This window comes from Gracilinanus agilis, chromosome 6 (genome assembly GCF_016433145.1).
Source record: "Gracilinanus agilis isolate LMUSP501 chromosome 6, AgileGrace, whole genome shotgun sequence".
NCBI classification, from domain to species: domain Eukaryota; kingdom Metazoa; phylum Chordata; class Mammalia; order Didelphimorphia; family Didelphidae; genus Gracilinanus; species Gracilinanus agilis.
In genome coordinates this window covers 232,720,910-232,740,496 of record NC_058135.1, presented here as the reverse complement: position 1 = coordinate 232,740,496, position 19,587 = coordinate 232,720,910, and the positions used below count along the sequence as shown (strand labels likewise).

Genomic DNA, 19,587 nt, shown 5'->3' with positions numbered 1-19,587 from the left:
CACATACACACACACTTGAATACATAAACCCATGCCAAAGATAGAGGAAGCAAAGTTAAGTGAATGAAGAAAAACCATGACTCCCACAGAGCCTGAAGGAAGAGACTTTAAGTCTTTTGCAGGAGTAGTAGCCAAGAGCATGTGGAGAACCCAACAGTAGAATGGCATGCGTTGATAGAGTGTTATTTTAAAACCCTTAACTTCTGTGTATTGGCTCCTAGGTGGAAGAGTGGTAAGAGTGGGCAATGGGCAAAGTGACTTGCCCAGGGTCACACAGCTGGGACGTGTCTGAGGCCAGATTTGAACCTAGGACCTCCCGTCTCTAGGCCTGACTCTCAATCCACTGAGCTACCCAGCTGCCCCTATAGAGTGTTAAATGTGGAGTCAGGAAGTTCTGATCTTGCCTACTTGATCCCTGTTCTGATCACTTGACTTCTCTGAATCTGTAAAATGGGGAGTAATTATAGCTCTTACATCACAAAGTAGTTGTGCGAGTCGATGAGATCATATACATAAAGCATTTTGTAAGCCCTAACACACTATAGAAATGTCATCTATTATCAGAAGGTGTCAATGCACACCCAGTCCTTACTTGGGAGAGCTATTAAGGAAGAAAGGATTAAAGGAAGAGTTGTTTGGAGTTAGAAGACTTTATGTAGAGAAGGACTGTATGGAGGTTCTGAGGTTGGAGTGAGCAAGAAAGTGGTCCAAGGCCTTACCACAGGGAGGAGGGAAGGGGCATGGAGGTTTGCTGGGGAATCTTGACACCCTGTTGTTGTTGTTGTTGTTTAGTCATTTCAGTTGTGTCTGACTCTTTGTGATATCATTTTGGGTTTTCTTGGCAAAGGTACTAAAGTGGTTTGCCATTTCCTTCTCCAGATCACTTTATAGACGAGGAAACTGAGGCAAACAAGGTTAAATGACTTGTCCAAGGTCACATAGCTAGTATGTCTGAGGCTATATTTGAACTCAGAAAACTAAATCTGTCAGGTCTGGCACTCTATCCTCTGTACCTCCCAGCTGCCCTTAACATAAGACCTTACAAATCCATTATCATTCAATACTAGAGAAAACAAAGACTCGTAAATCCCTAGAATAGATGCTGTTGTCCTCAAGGCATTTGTATTGGATAAACTCGGTATTTTTTAAATAAAATTTAACCATTACATTGACCTACTAATGAGGTCTTCATGTTCAGAGTGAATATACCAGATATTATTATTATGCACTTTGGGGAATTCAAACTTTAACAAGAGCTAGATAGAAAATACCCCAAAGTAAAAATCAATATCTTTCTCTACAACATCACAGGTAGGAAGATTTAGATGTCTGAAAAAGAAAACCTAGTGTAAGTGGAAAGGGTGCCTGATTTGAAATCAGAAGACCTTGGCTCGAAGCCTAGCTCTGCCATTTCCTAGTTATAAAGCAATATGCAAGTCCCTTCCTCCCCCTGGGCCTAAATTTTCCCACATGTAAAATCAAAGAGTTGTATTAAGTCAGCAATTTATACCCAGCTTTGGAATTCCATCATTCTTTCTTAACTGGGTCTTGCCAGATGCTCTAAAGGATGAGTTGAGGGATGATTTTCTTTTCTCAATCAAGAGTTGGGCACTGAACACAACTTCTGTTGAGGATGAGAGGGAGGGAAGACCTAGAAAGACTATATCTGGGAGAGACACAGCATGATGTGGATAGAGTTTTTTTTTTTTTAAACCCTTGTACTTCGGTGTATTGTCTCATAGGTGGAAGAGTGGTAAGGGTGGGCAATGGGGGTCAAGTGACTTGCCCAGGGTCACACAGCTGGGAAGTTGCTGAGGCCGGGTTTGAACCTAGGACCTCCTGTCTCTAGGCCTGACTCTCACTCCACTGAGCTACCCAGCTGCCCCCTAGAGTTTTAATCTTGAAGACAGAAAGTTTAAAATCTCTCCTTATGGGTGTGTGACCCTCTATGAATGCTAGATTTCTATTAGAGCTTTCAAATCTAAATATATTGTTCAATGATCATAGGATCACATAGCTAGAAAATGTCTGAAACCAAATTTGAACTCAGATCTTCCAAATTCCATGTCTGATGTTCTGTCCACTATACCACCTACTTGCCTAACATAAATATTATTATTGTTAGGGATAACATGGCGAGCAGTGTTTTTCACCTCTAGTGAAGTAAAAACAGGAGAAAATGGTCTCAAGATGAAATATGGGAAGGACAATGAGCTTAGATATAAGGACACTTGTCCTTGTAAGTTTGTTAAATTATAAAAGGAATTATGAAGGGTAGATGTAGAATCTTTAGTCCTTTGATATGGTGAACCTATTCAAATTTACTACAATAACTCCATAGTGATGCCATTAGAGATTTGGGGGGATAGTCATAGTTCTGTTCTGCTGGAGCCCATGAGAAGATTCCCCGTACCCTCTGAAATGCACACACACACACACACACACACACACACACACACCCACACACACACCCCTGAGTATAGGAATGGGGTCCGGAATAAATTATCTGAGAGTAAGGATGAAACTCTTCCCTCACATGAGCCTCCGAAGAATGGGATTTAGGAAATGTATTTGGTCCTTGATTCTCTGCTTCAAATAATTCTCTTCTTTCTTGTCATTCTGAAGGAGTCTGAACCGTTGGGGTCTTCAGCCATGTTTTCTCTCTGGGAAAGACGACTCCATCGTACCAAGTGTGCAACTCCCTGTAAGTTGTCTTAAGCCTTGGATGGGAAGTGATGCATAAAATCGGAGAGCTCCATGGTCCTCCTTGATACTTGCATGTCCTTCCTAGTCTTGCAGAACTCCCTTCTCCCAAATGTCTTCTCCATGTATTTGGATATGCCTGGACAGGAAATTGATGTGATAGTTAGGGTATGTCTATGTGAGTTTTCCCTCCCTTCTTCCAAATGTCTTCTCCATTTATTTGGATATGCCTGGACAGGAAATTGATGTGATAGTTAGGGTATGTCTATGTGAGTTTTCCCTCATAGCTTTCCATTTTTCTACATATCCCAAAGGCTCACATGGTATCTAGCACATAATAGGTGCTTAACCCTTGTTGATTGATTCATACTTTTCTACCTCCTGCAACCAAGTCCTGATCTATTTCTTTCTCTGAATCTTGTGGTTTCTTCCCCCTTTCCACTCAAATGGCCTCTTCTTGCTCATGGCCTTCCATTCTTACCATGTTCTTTTCCCCAGCCAGGGTATATTTGGAACTGCCCTTTTGAGAATTGTTGAGAAGAGGTGGAGTGTAGATTGAAATCTTTAATATATTCATAGCTACCAGCTAACTGGTAAACATAAAATTAGAGACAGAGTTAGTCAATCACTGGGTTAAAATGACATCTGTTCAGGCTTTCTCCATGATCTAGTCTAGTGGATTCCAGAGTGGGGAAGATGGCATGAACTCAAGAGTTGTTGGGTTAATTAACAAAGGGGGTTGGGCAAAAAGATTAGCTACACAGCACCCTTCTCTCAGAAGCTAATGATAGGCTTATCCCCATAACAAGTACCCAATTCTCACCAATTATAACCTAATAACTTTCCCCTTCTTCCCCTATATACAATTTGGCAAGCTCTCAACCTTTCTCCTTCTGAGCTCAGGATCAGCTTCTTAAGGCAGTTACAACCTAACAACCCACAATAGTTGCACAGGTGCTATTAGGAAAATCTTACACTCCACAGAAAAATTATTGATAGGGGTAACTGATCAAAATGTTTGGAGGCCATTATTCTTCTCTAGAGTTAGAATCCCAAATCTAGAACCTCAGAAACCTACTTACTTTTACCTTGCAGACTTATTCTCCTGTTTTAATGGTGGTGAATGTGTACACCAAACATTCTGTGACTGTAGGCGCTTTAATGCATCAGGCTCCCGCTGCCAGACAGGTATGATTGGGAATATAAAGAGACTCCTTGGAGGATAATGGGACCAACTTTGGTGAGGAAAGCATGGCCTGGAGAGACTTTCCAGTTTGCTATTTTCCAGAGGGGTGGGAACAGCAGTACCTGGAGCCCTAGAATGGGTGGCCAGTGGATGGGAGGGACTTTGACTCCCTCTTTGGAAGCGTGCCCAACCTTTCTGTTGAAAGCTTTCCTTTTACTTGTGCTCAGTGTATAACACAGGCCCAGAGAGAGACAACATTTGCCGTACTTGGGGACAGCACCATGTTGAAACATTTGACGGCCTCTATTACTATTTCTCTGGGAAAGCCAGCTACACCTTGGTGGGTCAGTATGAGCCTGGTGAACAGAGCTTCTCCATCCAGGTAAGGAGGGTACACGGCTTCAGTCCTGTCTCACTGTCCAAGATGTGTGTGCTCAGGGGAGAGGGTTGGGGAACTTGGTGTCTGCTCATGTGTAGGATACAGTGCTTCAGGATATAATTTAGATGAGTTATAAAGAGACTTGCTTGTTAACTTGTGTTGGGCAAAGGGATTCTGGATCTTGGTAAAGTCTGGGATGTGGCCCTTCGCCTTGGTCTTAGGAGCTTTAAATGATTAACTTAATAATGGGTTTGGGGGATGGATTTATACTGATCAGTCTCATAAGTTACTGACAGAACCTCCCCAAGTGAGATTTAGTCATCAAATTTGCCATCTACTTCAGTTCACACCTGAACTGGAAGAATCCCAGAATTTCATAGGTGAAAAGGGCTTTGTCAGTCATAGGAGCATAGATCTACATGTAGAAGGGAACTCAGGTGCCATCCAGAGCAAACTTCATTTTACACACAAGGAAACTGAGGCCAACAGAGGTGAAAATGACTTTCCCAAGATTATACAGGTACAGAAAAGCAGAGGCAGGAATTGAATCCAGGTACTCTGATGTAGAATCTCCATTATAATATACTTGAAAATGAGAAGGAGCCTACCATCTTCCAAGGAAACCTTTCATTGGCTTTAATCCTTTAATCGTGGGAAGGTTTTCCTGCCATCAAACCTGAATTTGCTTCTTTTTAATTCTCATCCATCATTCCTGGCTCAGCTTTCAGGGACAAGTACAAACAATCTGATACCTTCTTCAGCATCATCAATAGGAAGACATTCAAATTTTCTTTGAAAACATCCAGTGTGGGCAACTCAGTGAGGTTTCCTATTCCCTTAAAAAAAACCCTTACCTTCCATTTTAGAATCAATACTGTGTGTTGGTTCCAACACAGAAGAGCAATAAGGGTAGACACTGGGGAGTTAAGTGACTTGCCCAGGGGCACATAACTGGGAATTGTTGAGGCCAAATTTGAACCCCAGACTTCCCATCTTCAGACCTACCTCTATCCATTGAGTCACTTAGCTCCTCCTCCTAGTCCATTTTTAAACAACTGTGCTTATTAGGAAGTTGTTCCTTAACCTGCCAAAATCTCTCTCTGTGTCTTCCCCATATCACTTCTATTTCTTCCCAAGTCTAGTCCTTCTTCCACTTCAATCTTTTAAATTCTTAAACCCAACTATGATGTGTCTCTAAATTTTCTCTTCTCTAAAGCAAATCATCTCCTGTTTCTTGTTTATCCTTGAACAGCATGATATTTAGTCCCCCCTCTTCACCTGATTGCTGTGTCTGGATGCCTTCCAGGTTATCATTGTCCTTTCCAGGGCATCTAGCACAGAACACAGTATGGTCTGACTAGAGCTGAGAAAAGCAAGATTCTCATCCCCTAAATTCTACACACTATCTCTATCCTACCCCAGCTCAAGATGGCATAGTTTTGATGGGTGTTTTGTCCTGATGTTGTTGCCTTATAGTGAGTTTTCAGTTCACAGAATCACCATATCTTCTTCATTTGAACTGTTTTCCAACTACCTCCTCCTTTATGAAGTTGATTTTTTGAGCCCAAGCAAGAACTTTGCATTTAACTCTATTTAATTTGACCAATTTTGCCCATTGTTCTAAACTAGCAATTCTCAGTCCTATTGATCTCAAAACTCTTTTGCACTCTTAAAAATTACTAAGATTCCCTCCTCTTCCAAGAGCTTTTGTTTATGTGGGTTCTATCTTACCATATTAGAAATTAAAATGTCATATCATTAGAAGGAAATAGTTTTGACCTTAAAGATTTCCTGAAAGAACCTTAGGGACTTTAAGACTACTTGAACGATACTTTGAGAACTGCTATTCTAACCAGTTGAGATCTTTTTGGATTCTGATATAGTCATCTAAAATGTTAGCTATTCCTCCCAATTTTTTATCTTTTGCAAATCTGACAAGTGTGCCTTCAACTTCTTCATCTAATGCTTGATAAAAATATTGAGTAGCATGAGGCCACTTCAGGACAGATCCTTTGAGACCTCTACTGAGAATACCCTCCAAGTTGACACCAACTCATTAATGACTATTTTGTCTTAGATTCATTCATCCAACTGGGTTCTGAATACATCTGACTTGATTACCCACTAGTCCACATGGATTCTTCTTGTCTACAAGGAGTATGAAAGATTTTATCAAATGTTTAACCCAGATGCAGCTTATTAAGTTTCACTAAGAAATGTTACTGCTAGTTGGACCAGATTCTCATGTTGGTAGATAAGCTTATTATGCCACAGCAATGTCATCAGGCAAAATAAGAAAATATCTGTAAAGTCCTTTGCAAACCTAATAGCCATACATACATGTTATTTGAGAGCCAGTGGAGTTTAATGATTAGAGTGCTGCATCTGGAAAACCCAAGTTCAAATCCAAGCCCTGGAATACTGGCTTTCATCTTAGAGTTGAGATTTCACTTTGTCTTTTAAAAGAATTAATTCAATTAAATTTTTTAGCAATTGACAAAAATCTCTTTCCTTTTTCTCTCTCATTATTCCCCACTGGGGAGAAAAAAAAGGCAAAATAAAAGCTTTGTAACAAATATGCCTAGTCAAGAAAAATAAAATTTCCTATTGGTTGTGCCCAATGCCTCAGTCTTGCACTCCCTTCCCTTTGTCAGTAGGTTTCAGCTATTCTTGTCCAATGAATCGCCACTTGTCCCTGACCCCTGCTCCCCTTATATGTGTTGTCTTCTCCTCTGGAAATGGAAGCTCCTCGAGGGAAGAAACTGTGTCTCTTTTTTTTTTTTCATTTCAAACATTTATTAATATTCATTTTTAACCTGTTTACATGCTTCATACCCCTACTTTCCCCTTCACCCCCCACTCTCCCCTCACCCATGAAACTGTGTCTCTTGCTTTTATTTGCATCTCCATTGCTTAGGCACAGAGTAAATGCTTAATAAATGCTTTCATAAACTGATGCAGAATGAGGCAAACAGAACCAAGAAAACAATACACACAATGATTATGTAAATTGAAATAATGTAAATGGAAAGAACGATCACCACAAAACAATGAAAGTGAATGCTGAAATAGTATAACAATGTCATAAAAGAACAAGCATGATCAATGAAGAGATGGGAGAAAATCTTTTCCTCTTCTTCTTTGCGAGGTAGGAAATCTATGGATTGGGAGCATTCTGGAATAGCTTTTCATTCATTCATTCTAATCCTGCTTCCTTTACATTTAATCAGCTATGGTTCTTTGTGAGAATCAAGTGAGATTCTATTATACCCACATAGATATCTATAGATGAGATTTTATATATGTGCATGTGTATATACATGCACATAAAGATTTTTATACACACAAATATAGAATATGTTTATAAGATATATACATGTATATATATAACATACATAATGCACATATACACATATGTGTTTGCTTACATTAAAGAATTACAGAAATATTAGTTTTTATTAGCCTCATTTGTTGTCAGGTAACTCCCTAATATTGTAGTTGAGTAGGAGATGTGTTAGTGGAGGGAATTCCCACACCAGTAGTTTCCCATCCTGGTGCAATTGCAGACCCCATGTGTAATTTCACTTAAATGCATGCAGTTATTAATGCTGTTATTATTTTAAAGCTATGGAAACTTAGGATCCCCATTTCCATTGCAGAGAGAGATCTGCCAAGCTGCATGTCTGTAGGACAGTCAGAGCACCCTTTGTCTTGGACAGCATGTAGGACCACTCCATAAGTTCTTACCCTTTCACTCTTTTTTTCTCCTTCATGGTTCCTTATTACTCATGTAAAACTTTTGCTGTTGTTGCACTTCCCCTTACCTCAAGGCATGTAGAGGCAGCTAGGTGGCATGGATGCACATACGACTTTGAGCTGGGAAGTCCTGAGTTTAGATCTTGATTCTGACACTCACTTACCATGTGAGTCTGAGCAAGTCCCTTCACCTTGCTATGTTTCCGTTTCTTTATCTGTAAAATGGGAATAATAAAAGCATTTACCTTACAGTTATGAGGATCAGATGAGATAACATGTCAAGTGCTTTACAAACCTTAAAGTGTTAATACAAATGCTAGTTATTATTTTTTGAGTTAAGCAGACTGTCTGACATTATAGTTCCATGTCTAAATGGAGTTTGGTGCATAACTCCCACAGTACCAATAAAGCATTAAATGGGGCAATGCTGGAGTGTTTGTCCCTGGCTCAGGTATCTCATTCCTCTTATTGCAGGTTCACAACTACCCAGAATGCAGCTCTTTCCCCTACAGCTGCCCACGGTCTGTCAGCCTCTTCTTTGCAGGAGAAGATGAGATTCGCCTGAGCCGGAATGTCACCCATGGGGGTGCAGGGTAATGAACTAACTTCATAACACCTCGTCCTACTAGTCTATGGCATATGGGTTCTCAGGCAGAAGCAACACTGCTTTCTTTTCTAAGAGGAAAGTACAATGAAAAGGAAATTTTTTTTGTGTTTTCTTTTTAAATCTTCTGGCTCTGGGTGATCTTACATTTAGCCCTCAGATCTTCAGATTTTCTAGGAGGTACAAGTAGGAGGGCTATATAAACAATATGTGTACACAGCGTGTATGGCACAGGCCTAGGTGAAGGTGCCCTATCACTAAAATTTGTCTTTGCTCTTCCCTCCCCTCCTCCTCCTCCTCCTCCTCCTCCTCCTCCTCCTCCTCCTCCTCCTCCTCCTCCTCCTCCTTCTTCTTCTTCTCTCTCTCTTTCTCTCTCTCCCTTTCCTTTCACCTTCTTGGTGTCTCAGGCCTCTCCTTAATTGGAGCAATTCATGTGCTAAACTTAACTATTAAATACATTCACTCTGAGGTTTTAGAGACTTCATGTGCCATCCCACTCAGGGTGGCCTTTTAAAAGAAGAACTTTAATTCATCCAAAGGAATGAATTATTAATAGTGGAATTTCTGGTAGACCAAAAGGGGTGATAAAAATAATCCGTTTATGTTTATTTAGGTTACATAATATTTAATGAAGAATAATAAATATTTGTATAATAATATATAATATTTTGCAGTTTTCAAAGTATATTCCTCATAATAACAGTATTATTACCCCTACTTTAGAGAGGTAGAAATGGAGACTTAGAGAAAATGATTTACTCATAATCTCATAGCTAGTTGACTAGGCTGAAACCTAGGTCTCTTGTCTCTAGACCCAGTAGTCTTTCCCTTTTATGATTCCTTATAGTTTGGGAGTAGAGGAACCCTTCCCCCTATCCCTCCAATTCCTATGAGTATGTCTGTGATCTTGATCTCATGTTTAGTGCCTTTGTGCCTGATCTTGTAGTCAGCAGATTCAGGTTCAAGTCTTGACTCTAAGACCTGTGTGATCCTAGAGAAACTTTACCCCTTTGACTCTTTTTTTTTAATAACCCTTACCTTCTGTCTTGGAGTCAATACTGTGTATTGGCTCCAAAGCAGAAGAGTGGTAAGGGTAGGCAATGGGGGTCAAGTGACTTGCCTAGGATCACACAGCTGGGAAGTGTCTGAGGCCAGATTTGAACCCAGGACCTACTCTCTCTAGGTCTGGCTCTCAACCTTTTGACTCTTAATATCCTCATCTGTAAAATGGAGCTATGTACTTTTTTACAGCCATTAAATGAGATCTGAATTGTATACTTCAAAGCTGTAAGAAAAGACTATAAACTAGAAAATACTATGTAAATACTATTTACCATGAGTGCTTTCGAAATAAAGGCTACAAATCATAGCTACAATTATTGCTGTAATGCATCAATTTGTAAATTATAGTTTATGAAAAAGTCTTTATAAGCTACAAAGTATTATATACATTATTATAATAGTTTACTTGCATTCTGTCGAAAAGACTTTGCAAACAGTGAGTTGTCATAATCATTATTCTAATTGAGGTATGTTTCATGGGCTTGTAGCTGGTGATGGGTCACATGGAATGCTTTTTAATAAACAATACTTCTCAGGGCATCTCAGTGAGTAGGAGGTTTGGGGGCTCTGAGTACTCTGTGTTGTTTCCCTCCTCGGCCATGACAGGGTCCAGCTGCCTCACCTTACAGGAAACCTGCGACTCCAGCAGATGGCTGGTTACATCATTGTGCGGCACCAGTCTGCTTTCACACTGGCTTGGGATGGTGAGTCAGCTGTCTACATCAAGATGAGTCCCGAATACCTAGGCAAGACTCATGGGTTGTGTGGGAACAACAATGCTGACCCCCAGGATGACCTGAAGACCAGTTTTGGTGAGTCTTGAGGGTCAGTAGTCTCAAACCCTCTATTTCCTTTCCCTTCCCAACTGGACATCAAGAGGGAGATCCAGGATTGGAGAGATCAGGTGGTGGGGTTGTGTGAAAGTAAATCTTTTCATTAATTCAGTCAGTACTGTGTGTAAATTGTGTACCCAGCCCTGTGCAGATGTCATAAAGCACTGTAGACCTGGGTACTATGCTGGATGGCTTCAGAGATCAGATATTTTGTGTGAATACAATTGTTTGCGTGTTGTTTCCTTCATTTGAACAGGACATTCTAATTTTAGCATGAAGCCTTCTTTGACTTTCTTTGTGCATCTTCAATGGTTAGGACAGTGCCTGGCACACGATAGATACTTGATAAGTGCTTATTGATTTTTATGATGTTCAGGAGTGTTCTAGAACAGCTTGTATGAGCTGACTGTGAAGTTTTCAGTGTGAGCATTTTCACCTTGAAAATCAGCACATGCTACAAATCAGGACTTGATTTATTGTTTTGTTGATTATCTATTCTTAAGAAAGGGACTAAGAAAATGTTAGTGCAGGTTAAACTTAAAAACCATGTTTTGTGTATTTTGAAGATCTGGTTGTTAAATATTTACCACACCCCTTATGATGAAGTTGATAATCTTATCATAGTAATAGTAATGGAGAACCTGAGACTTCTAGACTAGGAAGAACCTCAGAGATTCCATAGTTCAACCATTACCTGAAGTTCTTTCTGCTTCTGTGACTTCTTATGGTTTGGAGGTAGAGAAACCCTTCCCAGAACCTTTCAAAACACTTTACTGAGGTGATGGCGTACATGAACTTGATTTTATATCAGTGCCTTTGTTCCTTATCTTGTAGTTAGGAAATTTAGGTTCAAGTCCTGATGCCTAATGACCATGTGGCCTTGGACAAGTCTCTTTCCTTCTTTGATCATCAGTTTCTTCATTTGTAAAACGAGGCTAGTAACTCTTGGACTATGTTCTTCTGGTTGTGACAAGGTGTCCATCCAGACAGTGCTGTAATCATGATAATGGTTCACAGAGAAGGCACTAGTCATTGAGGAGACTGGGAAAGACCTCCTAGAAGGTGGAATTTGAACTTAATCCTGAAGAAATCCAAGAAACTAGGAGGTGGAAGCGAGGAAGGAGAGCACCCCAGACATGGAAGAGAGCCAGTGAAAATACATGCAGTTGGCAGATGGCGTATCTGCGTGAGGAACAACAAAGAGGCCAGTGTGGTGAGATCAAAAAACACTTGGAGGGTAGTGAAGTGTAAGAAGAATGGAAAGATAGAGGAGCCAGGTTGTTAAAGGCTTTAAATGCCAGCAGAGGATTTTATAATTGCTCTTGGAAATAATAGCGAGCCACTGGAGCTTATTGGGGGTGGAGTGTTGCTTTAGGAAAACCATAACAATGACAATAAATACTAAATGATATAGTACAGAATTCATACCTGACAAGGGTGGAGAGCATCTAGAGGAAAGTGATTAGGATAGTGAGGGAGCTGGTGACTGTACCAGATGAGGGTTAATTTTTTTTAAAAATAATTTTTGTTTTTTGGAAAAGTTATCATGGTTACATGATTCATTTTCTTACTTTCCCCTTCACCCTCTGACCTCCCGCTCCCTCCTCCCCATAGCCGATGCGCATTTCCACTGGTTTTTAATATGTGTCATCGATCAAGACTTATTTCCAAATTGTTGATAGTTGCATTGGTGTGGTTTCGAGTCTACATCCCCAATCATGTCCTCCTCAACCCATGTGTTCAAGCAGTTGTTTTTCTTCTGTTTCCACTCCTGCAGTTCTTCCTCTGAATGTGGGCAGTGTTCTTTACCATAAATCCCTCAGAATTATCCTGGGTCATTGCATTGCTGCCAGTACAGAAGTCCATTGCATTCTTGATCTCTGTGTACAATGTTCTTCTGGCTCTGCTCCTTTCACTCTGCATCAATTCCTGGAGGTCTTTCTTTCTATCACCAGAATATACCACAATTTGTTCAGCCATTCCCCAATTGAAGGACATACCCTCATTTTCCAGTTTTTGCAACAACAAAAAGTGCGGTTATAAATATTTTTGTATAAGTCTGTTTATCCATGATCTCTTTGGGGTACAAACCCAACGATGGTATGGCTGGATCAAAGGGCAGGCATTTTTTATAGCCCTTTGAGCGTAGTTCCAAATTGCCATCCAGAATGGTTAGATCAGTTCACAACTCCACCAGCAATGCATTAATATCCCAATTTTACCACATCCCCTCCAACATTAATTATTCTCCCCTGCTATCATTTTAGCCAATCTGCTAGGTATGAGGTGATACCTCAGAGTTGTTTTGATTGAGGGTTAATTTTTAAAAATAGAATTTTATTTATATCTTTTTATTACCTACATTTCCTTCTTCTCTCAGGTAGCAAAAAATTAAAAAAAAAAAGAGAGACAAGAGAAAACATAATCAGCAGCAAAACTAATTAATATAGTAAAAAAAAAACCCTGAAAATAAATATACTGTTCTCTACCCATGGATTTTATACCTCCTCAAAGGAGAAGGAGAAAATGTTTTCTCCCACCTCTTCATCCATCATGCTTGTTCTTTGCAACATTGTTAGAATTTTTCAGCATTTATTTTTTATTGTTTTGTGGTGGTGGCAGCTCTTTCCATTTACACTGTTTCTATTTACATAATCATTGTGTATATTGTGTTCTTGTCTCTGCTTGCCTCAAATGAAAGCCTTTCCATGATTCTCTATATTCATCAGATTCATTAATGTGGGCTTATCAGGGAGGATTTATGTAAAAGTAGGACTTGAGCTGGCTCTTGAACTGGATTCTGACCTGGGTCCAGTAAAAAGGATAGAAGATATTTCTGTTAGAAGAAGCTACATGAATGAAAATACAAATGTTAAATGATTGCGGGGTATCTATTACAGGGAAAGAAATGATTGTCTGCAATGGAAACAGAGTAAGGAACCCTGGAGAGGAGCAGATTATGGAGGGCCTAGAATGCCAAGCAGGAACATTTGGACTTGATATTCATAGGAAACTGTTGTGGGTTCTTAAATAGGAGAATGAAATGGTGGAAGCTATGACTTAAAAATTAAATATTTGCACATTTTGTTTTTCATTCCAATGCCTGGCACATAGTAAATGCTTAATAAATGTTTATCGAATTATCCTTTTTTTTAGTTTTAGTTTTTTTCTCTATTTCATTCTAGTAATAAATTTACACATAAGTTTTCCAAGGTTACATGATTCATGTTGTCTCCCTCCCCTCTTCCCTCCTCCCTCGTGGAGTTGACAGGCAATTCCACTGGGCTATACATATAATATCATTCAAAACCTATTTCCATATTAATCATTTTTGTAATAGAATAATCATTTAAAACCAAAACCCCAAATCATATATCCAAATAAACAAATGATAAATTGTATGTTTTCTTCTGCATTTCTACAACAGTTCTATCTCTGGAGGTGGATAGCATTCTTTTGCATAAATCCCTCAGAATTGTCCTGGATCATTGTATTGCTGTTAGTAGCAAAGTCTATTACATTGAATTGTGTTTCTAAAAAATCCCTTTCCTCCTCCATTATGTAGTCATCTGTCTTTTATAACAACAATAAAATATTTTTATAAAGGGGGAAAAAGTCACTCAACAAAATTAATTGATATGCCAATAGTCTGACAACATTCAATATTCTACATTCTTAGACTCCTACTTATGCAAAGGAGGGAAGATGGTACATTTTTTATCCCTTCTTTAGGTATACACTTGGAAATAATAATTGCCCAGGATTCAATTTGGTTTCCTTGGTATTTTTTCAGTTTAAATTGTTGTAGTCCGTGTGTATACTGTTTTCCTATTTCTACTTACCTTACTCTGTATCAATTTATATAAGTCTTCTCATGCTTCTCTGATTTTCCATATTAATAATTTCTTTCACTACAGTAATAGCCCATCATAGTCAAGTACTATAACTTTTTTTGGCCATTCCCCAACTGATGGATATCTATTTTGTAGTTTTTTCCACCTCACAAATGTTGTTAGAAATATTTTTATCATAAATGGGAACTTGCCTTTTATCTTTGATATTGGAGTTTGGCTTAGCAGCTGGTTTGCTGAGTCAAAGGGCATAAATATTTTAGGTGACTTCTTAGCATAATTCCTAATTGGGGAGCTGTGTTTTAAGATTAATTTGGCACTCTATGGAGGAAGGATTCAAGGAAGAGTGGAAAAAATGCTTAATTACTAATATTTATATAGTACTTTAGAGTTTGTAAAACACTTTACTTTTATCTTAATTCCTATAACAGCTCTAAGAGCTAAGGACCATTATTATCTGAATTTTACAAGTAAGGAAGTCAAGGTGGAGGTAGGTTAAGTGACTTGTGCAAGGTCACACAGCTCATCAAGTATCTATGGTAGGATTTGAATTCATATTTTCCTGGCTCCAAGTCCAGCTCATCAGGGTAGACTTGGTAGAAGAGACTGTCCAAGTAAAAGGCCATTGCAATAATCCACTTGCTCTGAAACTCCTACTGCTCACTTTCTTTTAAGATTAAAAAAAGTATTATTTGACTTCTCTCCTATCTTGCTATCTTTTGTTCTTATTACTTCATTTTCCTTTGGTGGCCATCCCTGGCCCCATCTTTTCCCCAATAGGAAAACTGACAGAGGATGTGGCAGAATTTGTGAATAGCTGGCAGGAAGACCCCCCGGACGAAACTCCTGGACCAAATGTCTCATTCCCATCCCGCCCTCCGTGTTTTCATCAGAGCCCAGCTGCCATGCAGGTCGGAGTCTCCCAAAAGTCCATACTTCTTAATTTCTCTCTCAATGTCTAGGTTTTGGTTTCCCTTCTGGTAGAGAAGAAAATGAAAGTTTCTTAGTTGAGCCATGGACCCCATTGACGAGATCCTGCTTTGGGATGAGGGAGGAGATACTTGTGGTGGTTGTGCACTTTGTGTAGAAGAAAACCATTTTCCAATTGTTAGAAATTTCATGATGCTAAAGGGAAAGGGTGAAGGAGAAATATGTCTTCTTTCATCCTTTCTACCTATTCCTTTTCCTCTCCTTTTCTAGCCCTCTTCTTCCTACTTCTCTCTTTTTATCTCTTTCTCTTTCCCATTATTTTTCCTTCTTTCTTTATCCTGTAGGCTATTTTCCCTGTCTCCCTCCCTCTTATTTTCTTCTTTCTATTCATCTTGAATGAAGAGATATGGTGGTGTAAAGTGGTCCTTCCAGGACTTCTGTGTTCTCCCTTACCTCATTTTTCCATGTCTGTGCTGCTTTGTTTCTTAGGGGGTGTATGAGATGTGTGAGGCATTGACGAAGCCCCCATTTGACTCCTGCCATGGCTATGTCAGCCCTTTGCCCTTCATGGCCAGCTGCACTAGCGACCTTTGCCTGTGAGTGAATGGTGGTGCATCTTGCTGGATGGGAATAGAAAGGGGAGCTCCTCCTTTGGGTCTAAGACAGGGCTATCGTTCCTCACGGGATTTGGTCTAAGTCTTATGGCAACTTCAGCTTGATTAATCCTAAGCATTTGAACTTATCCCCTTTTTATTTTGAAAATGTTCTCTTGCCTTTTATCTTACTCATCACCTTGTGGAGTTGGAATTGAGCTAGAAGGGAAACAGAGCTTAATCTCCCCATTTTTTAGATGGGGAAACAAACCTAGAGAAGAGAAGTAACTTGACCAAAGTCACACAGAGTCAGTGGCAGAGGCAGGACTAGAACCTGTGTCCTGATTCTCAGCTTAACTTTGCCCCCAATTTGTTTTTACCCTTGGATATAAATAGACAAGTTAGGTCAGCCAGGTAATGACTCTCATGGTTCTATATCGGTAAGGGTCTCAGGTCTAGAGCTCAGGGTGGAGAGATGAGCTCTGTTGATCCTGACCTTGACCCTTGATTTCTCTGATGCAGATCAACATCTGAGGGTTCCACGTGGTGCCGGGCACTGACAGAATATGCCCGGGCGTGTGCCCATGCTGGGCGCCCCTTGCAGGACTGGAGAGTCAAGTTCCCACTGTGTGGTATGCTGAATGAGCTAGTGAAACTCTACTGGGGTAGGGCATGAGGCAAAGTTATCTGTAAGGTACAAACTCTAAAAGCCTAAGGACACACCCCTGCTATATGCTCTGAAGAAAGGGCCTGGCGTTGGGAGCCTCAAGTCAGAGAAACCTGACTTTATCAATAGTTCATTTGCCCAGATTGACATAGTTGGTTTCATCATGATACAATGGAGAGTATACCACCTTTGGAACTAAAGGTCCTGGTTTCAAATTCTATTTCTAATAATACCTGTATGACCTCGAACCCTCCATGGGCTTCAGTTTCCTCAACTCTAAAATGAGGGTGCTTGTTGTGATAGCCTCTGACAACCCTTCTAGTTCTAGACCTATAACAGTAGCAAGATAGCATTTGTATAGCACTTTATAAATATAGAAATGGTAGGTAGATGCTATTATTGTCTCCATTTTACAGATGAAGAAATTGTGGCAGGCAGAAGTTAAGTGACTTGCCCAGGATCACATAGCTAGAAAGTGTCTGAGACCAGATTTGAACTCCAGTCCTGAGGAAAGGAGCTGGGGATGGGTAGAAGTTGGGGCTTTACAATGAGGAGCTCAAGGCCAGATGGGTGGTGAAGAGTTGACACAACTTCATGGCTTGTCTTCCTGTACCCCATCCTTCCAGCTGTGACCTGCAAGGAGGATGCCTTCACCTACAATGAATGTATTAACTGCTGTCCTGTATCTTGCCAGCCCAGGGCCCCTTGCATCGACAGTGAGATTGCCTGTGTGGATGGCTGCTACTGCCCAGAGGGTAATGTGGGGATGGGGGAAGAAGAAGTTACCCTGGGAAAGCTAATCCCAGTGCTGCTGAGCTGAGAGGGTATAGGTAGGTAGTCCTGGGACCATGTTAGGAGATTCACTAAGATTTATACTTTGACTAAGGTTGGAATTCTGCTGTGGGAAAGAAGCCAGAAACTGAACATTTACTCACTCAATCACACTCTTAGGCATTCAAGTTTTTCACTTATTAATTCATTCAGTCGCTAATTCATAAATTAATTTACTTATTCATAATACATTAATTCATTTACTAAATAATTCATCCACTTACTCATTAATTTGTTTATTCACTCACTAAACCACTTCTTTTATGCCTTTCCCTGAGTGTGTGTGTGTGTGTGTGTGTGTGTGTGTGTGTATGCACACATACATGCACAGTTTAATAAGACAAGGTCTTTGCTTTCATGGAAGCTATGTTTGGTTAGGGAACTAAGATGTAACCACCTGAAAAGATAATAGGCAGCACGAAGCACAGTGTATGCTAAATACCTAATGAGAGGTATAGCCTGCTGCATACCTTTTGATTTCAAGAGGAGAGATCAATAGAAGAAGAGTTTCGAGAAAGGCAAGGCTTCCTAGAGGGATCAATTAAAGCTGTGGAAGGGTGGGAAGGCAGTCACATTGTGGAGTGATTAAAGTGCCATTTCTGTAGAGTTTGATTTCCCTTGTAGACAGTGGGGAACCATTAACATTTTTTGAACAAAGCAATGTGATTTTACTTGAATTCTCAGGTCTAATCTTTGAAGATGGAGGTTGCATGGAACCTGCAGAGTGTCCCTGTGAATTCCATGGGAATCTGTACCCAACAGGCTCTGTGGTGAATGATGATTGCAACACATGGTTGGTGCCCATTGTGGGAAAGGGTTAAGAGGATCTGGGATTCCCCTACATCCAGGTCCTTCAAGATAGTTCTCCAGAGGCTGGTGGTGGCTTATTTCTAATTAGATGTGATTAGATAGATTATAGAAAAGATGGAGTATAGTCTATGGGGCCGGTTCTCATTTTCTGGTAGGCTGACGGGAGATGAACAACACCCTTGCATCCTAATATCTTAGAACTATAGAAAGTTGGAACTTCAAGAGACCCTAGAGGACATCTAGTCCAATCCTCTTGTTTTGCAGATAGGAAAACTGAGAACCAGAGAAAGAAAATACTTGCCCAAAGTCACACATTGAATTAATTCCTGTGCTGAAATTAGAACCCAGGTCTCCTGATTCACTTTCTACTGTATCTTACTGAGGAAAGCCGTCTCTTTTTTCCTCATAATCATCAGCTCTCCTCTGAACCTCTTCTTCCTTCCTGGCCCTAAAACTCTTCCCAAGGTTTCTTCCAGTCTCCTTTTTGGAGTATCTGGGCCCTATGTAGACCTGAGTCAAGCTTCTTTTACTCTCTTCCTGGGTTGATTCTGAGCTGCTGGGGGTCAGCTCTGCCCTTAGACCTTCCTCTTCTCCCTAAGCCTTGGAAATGCCTTGGTTAGGAGCACTGGGCAAATAAGTGCTTAGCAAAACCAGAAAGGTTACCAAAGAGAAAAAATATTCACAAAAATCAAACCATAAAAAGATACCAAGAGAAAAAGATGAAATGGAATGGAAGGAGGCCCCCAACTCCAGGCCTCCATTAGTTGGAAGGAGAGGACATGAATGGGAAGAGAGAGGCTGCTATGGGAGATCACTGGGCCTGGCATTGTGTTCATAGGGTCATTCCTAGTCACCTTCCCTTGTATGAGATATTCTTTGCTGGTGTGGTAGGAGGTTGGGAGGATGGGGAGAATCACTGGCTATGGAGTCAGAGGATCTAGATTCAAATCCTACCTCTGATACTCACTGTTGGTAGGACCTTGGGTAGACTATATAGCTTTTATGAGTCTCCCTTTCATCATTTCTAAAGGACAAGGATTAGATAAACTGGCCTCCAGAATCTGTAAGGTTAAGATCCCACAAAGGCAAAGGCAGAGGGAGATCTAGTCTGAGGAGACTAGCTAAGTTTGGGAATAGAATATAGAGTGCCAGTTCTTTCTTTGGTCATTAGAAGCTTGGTCTGGGGGTGGGATTGTATCTGGACCTGGTATACCATGTCCTCTGAAATGTCATCTTTCTCTTTCAGCACGTGCAGAGGGGGCAAATGGATGTGCAGTGCTTCGGCCTGCCCAGGTATCTTGTGGCCTGGGGGGGGTGTCTCGGCTTCATGATCCCAGACTAGGTGGAGGCCAAGTTCATAGGGATAATTAGCAGAAGGGGAG

General features: G+C 40.4%; 1 protein-coding gene across 1 annotated transcript in view; it reads left to right on the top strand.

Moving 5' to 3' along the window:
• OTOG (otogelin) overlaps positions 1-19,587 on the top strand; it is a 112,924-nt gene that overhangs the window by 12,874 nt on the left and 80,463 nt on the right. The window contains exons 5-15 of the mRNA XM_044681807.1: positions 2,626-2,704; positions 3,799-3,891; positions 4,117-4,271; positions 8,499-8,617; positions 10,297-10,502; positions 15,155-15,285; positions 15,794-15,900; positions 16,420-16,529; positions 17,191-17,319; positions 18,080-18,188; positions 19,452-19,498. Of these exons, the coding sequence (XP_044537742.1) occupies positions 2,626-2,704; positions 3,799-3,891; positions 4,117-4,271; positions 8,499-8,617; positions 10,297-10,502; positions 15,155-15,285; positions 15,794-15,900; positions 16,420-16,529; positions 17,191-17,319; positions 18,080-18,188; positions 19,452-19,498 (1,285 nt within the window). The remainder of the gene's footprint in view (positions 1-2,625; positions 2,705-3,798; positions 3,892-4,116; positions 4,272-8,498; positions 8,618-10,296; positions 10,503-15,154; positions 15,286-15,793; positions 15,901-16,419; positions 16,530-17,190; positions 17,320-18,079; positions 18,189-19,451; positions 19,499-19,587) is intronic.